The sequence below is a fragment of the Diorhabda carinulata genome, chromosome 5, assembly GCF_026250575.1.
Source record: "Diorhabda carinulata isolate Delta chromosome 5, icDioCari1.1, whole genome shotgun sequence".
NCBI classification, from domain to species: Eukaryota; Metazoa; Arthropoda; class Insecta; order Coleoptera; family Chrysomelidae; genus Diorhabda; species Diorhabda carinulata.
The window spans coordinates 18587950-18596470 of NC_079464.1; the positions used below are offsets into that span (position 1 = coordinate 18587950).

Sequence of the window (8521 nt, forward strand, 5' to 3'; positions counted from 1 at the left end):
TTTTGTTATTCTTTTAGACGTGTATACTGTTTTCCTGATATTTTTGTTTGTAATCCAGTAATTATGGACGATATTATGGAAAATAACGAAAAGTTTTTCGCTCTTTACTATTGCTACGAACAGTCTACAAGAAAATATAAACGTCACAGAGACGGACGGAGCTTATACCGACTCCAAACAATTTCGTGGATAATAGTAAATGCCCATAAGCAATTTTTCATTGTGTTTTCGTGATTTATGTGATAAAAAAAACTTTTCAATTGTATATATTGAGAGATTTTTATTAGTCTTTCTCCAGGTGAGTTAATTTAACATATTAATTTTGCTTTAAAACTTGTTAAGATTATGTCTATTTTATTTTTGCAGTACCTTTTTAGTCAAAGATGTTATCAATAATTTGCTTATTGAGCCTCTTCCAGTGGGGTAGAACTCATGAAAAAGATGCTCTAGATCATTTGAAGAAATGTTCGGCCAACTGGAATGATGGAATAATTGATGAAGAAGCCATTGTAGAAGTGAAATGCCCATATTCTTTCAGATATGATAAGTTGTCCGAAAAATTGAGGAATTTTAATAAATATAGTTTTTTATGACTATGAGGGTAATTTGATCAAATACAAGTCGCAATTATTATTACCAAATTCAACGATCTTTATATATTATAAAAAAGAAAAAATTTTACTTATGTATTTATACCTTGAAGGAAACAGTTGTGACTATTGTAGAGTTTGACAATTCATGGAGAGAAAACATTTCACTCTTGGAAAATTTCTATATAGTACAATACTTATCAAAGTTGTTAGACAATTAAATAAAAATGTTTTTTAATGTGATTTTAGGTTATTCTACAGTATACAGTTGGAAAAATCTTTACTATTTATTTTAGACTGAAAAGCCACTCTATACAAATTTTTGTTCAGGACATTATGTTTTTTTATATAAATGTACAATGCCATTTTGTCAATAAAGATTTTTGAAACACATTGTATTTGTTTACTTGTGGTTGGAATTACAGGCTTTTATTAAATTAGAAAAACAGTATTATTATTACTTTTAACAATAATTGTATTACATCAAGTTATTTATAAATTAAGTAAAATCTAAATATACATTGTTTAAATAAAAATTTCTAAACTTTTTACAAAAAAAGTCGAATAAGAAAATATATTGCTACAATAAAAAATATTTAAAACTCAAAATTATCCTGGCAGTGGCTCAGTTGAAGATCCTGGTAGTGGCTCACTTGAAGTACCTGGTAATGGTTCAGTTGAAGGTCCTAGTAGTAGGTCGGTCACAAGGTTTTCTACAGTTCACTTTCTAAAAAAAGTGTTTTATTAGACTAATGGACTTTCTGCAACAAAATGCATATCTTTTTTCTGGTGATTTTATATTAAACTTCTTCTGAATATTGAAATCAAATAAAGTTGTCCCATTCTTTTTTTCTTTATTTAAAAAGTGACAATCGCACACTTTTGCAAATTCACTTGGATCTCTATCTTTTGAGTGAATGTTATCATTCTTTTACCTTATGAGAGAAATCCATCTATTCCTCTCGGTTTTGTTTTTTGGGAACTGAAAAAAATTACATGGATGCTTTGAACTGTAATGTTTACAGTCTGGAACAAAGCACATACCCATTCAGACTCGAAAACTCATGACTATTAGTAAATGACAGAGATTTAATGCAGAATTAATATGTAAAATTAACTCACCTGGTGAAAAACTAATGAAAACCTCTTAAATAGTACATTCCTTCAACTGAAAAGTCTTATTTTATCACATAAACCACGAAAACACTAAATGAAAAATTGCTTATGGGCATTTACCATTCTCAACAAAATTGTTTGGAGTCGGTATAAGCTCCACCCGTTTCTGTAACGTCAAGACTTAGACTGTCTAATCCGATTTACTTGTAATTTGAATTTATTTTGTCAAGTAATTAAAAACAAAACTGAGTAAATTTGTTTAAATTAGAATTCGAAGATCACCAACGGCAAGTTTATGAATCTGCCTTTATCTTATTTATGTAAACAATTGACCTACCTATTAAACTTAAGAAACAAGTTATTCACTTAAATTAAATAGAATTAATACAATGGGATATGCTATAGTAGATACATTATAATTAAAATATCAACAAGTTCAAAATACTGACAACCTCATTGAATTATAATCTTTCATATTTCTAAATTACCAATTTGTATTAAGGGCCTTTTGTATATTAATCCTGTCACTATAAAATGTCACACAAAAAAAGCAAATTAGTTAGGTCTCTTAATTCTGGAATGGTGTAATTATATCCTTCACCACGTCCTTCACCCATTTTCTCGTATTTTTTAAAAAAAATTTTAAATTATTTTATATTTGTTTATCAGTGATACCATCCAATTATAGTTACCACAATGTTCCTATAGTATAATGGCTTTCGTTCACTAGTCGTGCTATACAAAAAATTCGTGCGACAAAATAATGCCTCATAAAACGTATATAGACAGATCAAATTTGACATTTCGACTACTTTCAGTTTTTATCAAAATAAGTTATTTATCCTAATAAGTGGCTTTAGCATAGCTGAACCGTGGCGTTTTTCAAGATATGAAAGAATAGTATTTTTAAGTTACTGATTTTTAAATAGTTTGAAGCCATGGTATGTTTTCTATCCTATATATGTATATCTAAACCAATACGAAAAAAATTATAATAGTGTAAAAAGGACGGTCGAAAATAAAATTAATACCTAAAAGCTTTAATAAACAAACTATAATAATAAAATTTAAGCAAGTAATGACAACCTTCTATTATTATCTTCTTTTTTATTTTAATCTATATCATCAGTCTTTTTAGCCATTAATTAAACAAATTATAATTAAGTAAATTATTTCCGATATATTCATTATTAATTCCTTAAAGATATATTCAATATAAATTGTAAGTGAAAAGTAGTTTTTTCAAATTATAATGAAAGAACATAAATAATAAGTAGATGGTTAGTTATCAATAATAAAGGCCATTACACAAAGTTGAATTTGACGTTTACAAACATATGTTAAATGTCATAATTGTTATACATAATCGTGAAAATATAAGATGTTTTCAAACAGGAATTAAGTTAGTGATATGGCAGAAAATAAATTATTTGTATCTTTTGCGTGCCAAAGATGCTCTCAATCATTACGTTTAGATGAATCTCTGTATTCGTTTAGTGAACATACATCTGCTGAATTAAATTGTAAGTAAAATATTTTTTTTATTTGTATTAGTATAATATTTATTACTCGTAGTACCTATATATTCGAATCCGGAAGTTGATTTAGAATCGCAAGCGACTAGTTTCGATCACTACGTACCTCCGTGTAGATTATCAGATTCTGGTAACGGAGCCAATGGGTTCATGCTCATATCTGATGAAAACGAAGTTGATTTACTCAGTCATCAATTTAAAGTAATTATTACATTTTTGTTTGATTCAAAAATGTACGTATTCGGATCTTTATGTGCTTTAGGTACAAGCAACTCTATTTGATACACTTTCCGGAAATTCTAATATTGACCATCCACTTTGTGATGAATGTACTGATAACCTTATAAAAATATTGGAACAACAACTTCAGATTGCGCAAGAAGACTATGACGACTACAGCAGATATTATAAAATGCAAGTTTTTATTAAATTATCGTCATTTTTGAACATTTTTGTTTTATTTAAGTTCATTTTGTTTATATCAGGTTGGAAAGTGAAAAAGACGAGCCGAAATTGGCCGATTTAGAAAAAGAATTGAGCGATTTGAAAGCTGAGGAAATGAGATTGTTGGATGAATTGAGTGCTTTGGAAAGAGAAGAAGAAGAAACTTTGAATGCTATTAAGGAACAGGACGATATCGCGGAAAAAATTTCGAAAGAAGAAGAAAGATATTGGAAGGAATACACTAGGCATAGGAGGGACTTTTTGGTTCTTGAAGAGGAAGGGAAAAGGTAAAATTTTTTATGAATATACGAATTTTTTTGATTTTAATTTGAATTTAATTAATATCTAATTTATTTTCTTATAGAAATTTATTTTTGTTATTAGCAATTTAAATTATTTATTTTTTCAACCTTAGAAAGGAACATTCTCTTTTTATTATAATAAAATTATTTTTTTCTCTCTAAAAGTTTGGATTGAACTCTATTACGTTTTGTAACAAAGTAGAAGAAACCTAAAACAACCTGGCGGTATATTGAAAATGCAGTTTCAGCTCAAAAATTGTTTTTTATTCAATTTTCTCTAAAAGTTTGAACTCTATTACGTTTTGGAACAAACCTAGAACAATCTTGCGGTATCTTGAAAATGCGATCAGAGCTCAAAAATTGGTTTTTATTCAATTTTCTCTAAAAGTTTAAACTCTATCACGTTTTGGAACAAAGTAGAACAAACCTAGAACAACCTCGCGCTATCTTTAAAATGCGGTCCCAGCTCAAAACTTGTTCTTTATTCAATTTTCTCCAAAAGTTTGAACTCTATTACGTTTTGGTACAAAGTAGAACAAAACTAGAACAACTTTGCGGTATCTTTAAAATGAAGTCCCAGCTCAAAAATATATTCTATTGTATCGCTAAACATAACCTTAAATTTCGTATTTTTCGAATTTTTAACACTTTACGGTATGAAGCAATTGATAGGTATTTAATACAAGGTCACTCATAACTCTAATAAGACGTTTGGACCCTCAGGATGTAGTTTATTTCGATTTCTTATATACAATTGAATAATCCTAGGTCCTTACATTTACGCTGTTTGATTTTTTTTTCAAAAATATTCTGTTTCATCACAAAACATTACCTCACTTTTTGTATTTTTTGTATCTTCAATACTTTGCAGTTTGGACTGCAAAATGTATTTTATTTTTAATTTTTCTTTGATCCAGGGATGTAAATGTTGTTAATGGTCCGATTGGACCATCCCGGGTCATGGTATTTAGATCGTGTTATCTTATTTTTTCAAGATTTTCCATTACCTATCGAAACATAACCTCATTTCTCATATTTTTCAAATTTCGTAATTCTACATGCTAAAATAGAAATTCGTACAAATTGAAATATAATTTAGTGACCTAAAACATCGTAATTCGTGTTATCGTTTTCGAATTTTCAGTCTGGAATGTCACTTGAACTACATAACCGTACAATTGGAAAAATTGCAACGAACGAATGTTTTCAACGCAACTTTCCACATTTGGCATAAAGGCCATTTCGGCACGATCAATAACTTCCGTTTAGGTCGATTGCCTTCGGCGCCTGTCGATTGGTCGGAAATAAACGCCGCCTGGGGACAGACGGCGTTATTACTATCTTCCTTAGCGAGGAAAATCAATTTAACATTCGAAAGATTCAGATTAGTGCCGTTCGGAAATCATTCGCATATAGTGGTAAATATATTGAAAGGGAATATGTTGAAATGGCGTTTGTTGTTTATATATGTGTTTGTAGTCTTTGGAAGAGCAGAAAGAATTGCCATTGTACGGTTCGGGAGGTTTTAAATTTTTATGGGATACGAAATTCGATAGCGGCATGGTGGCTTTCCTCGATTGCCTCCAACAGTTCCAGGAAAAAGTGGAAACTTTGGAAAAGGGAAGCAAATCATTCTGTTTCCCTTATCGAACCAACAAAGGTAAAATAGAAGACAAAGATGCCAGCTATTCAATAAAGTGAGTTATGATACACTTTTTTTTAATCGCCCTCGTAATTATATTGGTAATTTTCATATTTTTTTGTTGCTAGATTGTCCTTGAAGCATCCCATCATTTTTTCTCATATACCTTGTTTAACCGTTTCTAATAATGTTATAGCATGTATCCATCTCGAAAGGAAAATTAACTTAATCTCAGTACTAATTATTTGTCACCAATTTCAATGTATAAAAAAAGATTTTTGTAATGAGTTCGTGTAGCACTAGCAAATGAAACAAATAATTTTTCATTAATCTGTTAATCCCTTAAATTTGGGATAGAAAGAAGGATCCTTGCACAAAGGTATATAAAATATATATACTTTCCTTTGGTGACTGAAATAATATGAATTTGCGATTTCAGAACCTCGGTCATGAATGTATTTTTGAAACATTCCAAATGCCATTTTTGACATCTGGTTGGGTCTTTCACAGGAAATCTGTACATTTTAATTGTAGGATCTGATCTCTTACTTAGTCCACACTTAAAATAAACACACTTATTTCCAGCCATTTCAAAAGAATTGAAAAGAAGAAGTGATTATTTGTTATATAAATACATTTTAGTAAGTAGTTCGCTAAATATACAGTTTTTTTTTCGAAATTGTAAGCTGTAGCATTTATACATCTAGCGCCTCTTATAATTTGAATATATTAACTAAGAGAGTAGTGATGTATATTAATTGTAATAATATCCACTTACCTTAAAAAATAATCCAAATGCACAACCAACTAAACTCAACAATAACACAACGAACACAATACAATAATGAACTCAAATAGCAACCTTGCTATAGTCACCCAAAAGAAGAAACTTTACAACACAGCTTAAGGGTTGAATATAATTTTTTTAATAATTTTGGCGCCATCTGTTATTGGGGTAATTCGGCAACCAAAGCTAAGAAAACACGTAATTCAACCTACGATGTACTGTAAGAAAAGACGTGCTGTGGACGCCAACTCTCCACTGCCATCTGTTGGTGGCGTCCACCTCTTCAAATAATATCCTCATAAGGTTAACCTACTATCCTATTCTTTATACAATGCTATTATGTTTTGGTAACATAACCTCAGTTACCAGATTATTTTCGAAGTCTGGCAACATTGTTACAGCCCTCTTTTTTTTAAGAATTCAATTAAATTCTGAAGAACAGTGGACCAAAGCTCTAAAATTCATGCTAACTAACCTGAAATGGGGATTGGCGTGGGTGTCTTCGCAATTTAAAAGTGATGGAGAAGAAGTTCAATCGGATAATTAGAATTTGAATGTTGTAGAAAAACGAATTTTTTGCAATACAATATGTATAATTTAAATTTAATATTATATAAACTATTTTTGTTATATAAACTATTTAAAATTAGTCTTGTGTACATAACTTGAAGTATGTCTTATATAATTACCTACCTACCAATTGTTATTTTTAAATTTAATAAATTTATTTCAATTTTTTTATTGTTTTTTTCACACTCCTCAAAAAATCCTTAATTTTCCTATATTTTTCTTCAGAATTCTTTGAAAGGTAATTTAGTAGTTTAGTGGCACTGCAACCAAATAACTCGCTTCCCCCACGATAATAGATGTTCATAGATCCATAATTTTGAAGTGCTACAGACAAATCACTCACTTTCACGACAAGAATCACTTTCTCCACAATAATCGATGTTTGTAAATCGATACGTTTATAGTGTTGAAACCATATCACTTATCTTCACCATAAAATTGATGTTTAGAAAAAGATATTTTACACAATGTTAAATGATTACATCAATCAAAAAAAGTATATTGGAGAAAAAACAATAGTATATCGTAAAAATAAAAAGTCTAGTACAATCAGAAATAACAGAAAAATATAAATATTTCTATTCAATTAGAGTTTTTCTGGAATCCTTAATTGTCTAATTTATACTCTTCCTCTTTTTCTTTCATCTACAATTGCCTTTTACCGGCTAACGTATCCTGGTATATAATATTATTAGAGTTTTCTCTCTCCTGTGGTATAGGCAATCATACATACATATGTAATAGTAGTTGCCTATTTATTTCTCGTGAAATAAATCTTACCAGTGTATACCATCTTTCAACTTAAAAAATGTGTATCCAGTATCATATTTTGAAAAAATTTATTTGAAATAAAGTATAATAAAGAATAAACAAACACAATTATCACCATTAAAAAAAATAAGTCTTTCCGGACTAGAAGTGAGGGATAAGTAGCAAGGATATTTGCACAAAGTCAAAGTATTTTATCTTTTCATTAATGATGGTTTCTAATAAAAATCACAAAATGTACGAAGCGACAATATGGACTATAGAATTGAAAACTCTAAATAGGAAAAAGTGCAAATTTCCCTTCTGCCCACTTCTTCTCGTTTTTCGAACTATTTTCAATTTAAATTTCGTCTATTTGATGACAACATTGTTTTAACGTTATAATCTCCTTTAATGAATAATTTTACTATTTAAAGATATTCACTTATTCCACACGATAAAGAAAATCAACTTAGATGATATAAATAATCTTGATTGTGTCGTATGACTTTCAAATTCCTCATTCATACTTTTATTTATTTATGTTCTTAGTAAAATATCATTCTCAAAATTGTTTATTAGCCTTGAACTTCCTCTAAATAAAGAAAGAGGTCATTAATCTGTAGATTACATATACAAGTTTAAATTTGAATTTACCCGCTTTTAATATATTGTTACTTCATTGCATTTATACGCGGGAGAAAAAGAGAAAGTAGATATGACGCAGCACCAGCTGACCGTGGCGCGCTTCTATTGGTTCTCTTACTACGACGTGAATGTTTATTGCC

The 8521-nt window shown here is 29.4% G+C and overlaps 1 protein-coding gene across 1 annotated transcript; it reads left to right on the top strand.

The window, feature by feature from the left end:
* The first annotated feature begins 3028 nt into the window (after window positions 1-3028).
* On the top strand, window positions 3029-7152 carry LOC130893666 (beclin-1-like protein). Its single transcript, XM_057799939.1, has 7 exons — window positions 3029-3229; window positions 3282-3442; window positions 3504-3655; window positions 3727-3972; window positions 5132-5405; window positions 5467-5684; window positions 6834-7152. The coding sequence occupies exons 1-7, from the start codon at window positions 3118-3120 to the stop codon at window positions 6961-6963; spliced, it is 1293 nt and encodes a 430-aa protein (XP_057655922.1). The 5' UTR covers window positions 3029-3117; the 3' UTR covers window positions 6964-7152.
* The last annotated feature ends 1369 nt before the right edge of the window (window positions 7153-8521 follow it).

Excerpts from the sequence above, each read along its gene's own strand:
- LOC130893666 (XM_057799939.1), top strand. The coding sequence starts at position 3,118 with ATGGCAGAAAATAAATTATTTGTATCTTTTGCGTGCCAAAGATGCTCT. Across the intron at positions 3,230-3,281 it reads TACATCTGCTGAATTAAATT|TACCTATATATTCGAATCCG; the intron begins GTAAGTAAAATA and ends TATTACTCGTAG. Across the intron at positions 3,656-3,726 it reads TACAGCAGATATTATAAAAT|GTTGGAAAGTGAAAAAGACG; the intron begins GCAAGTTTTTAT and ends TGTTTATATCAG.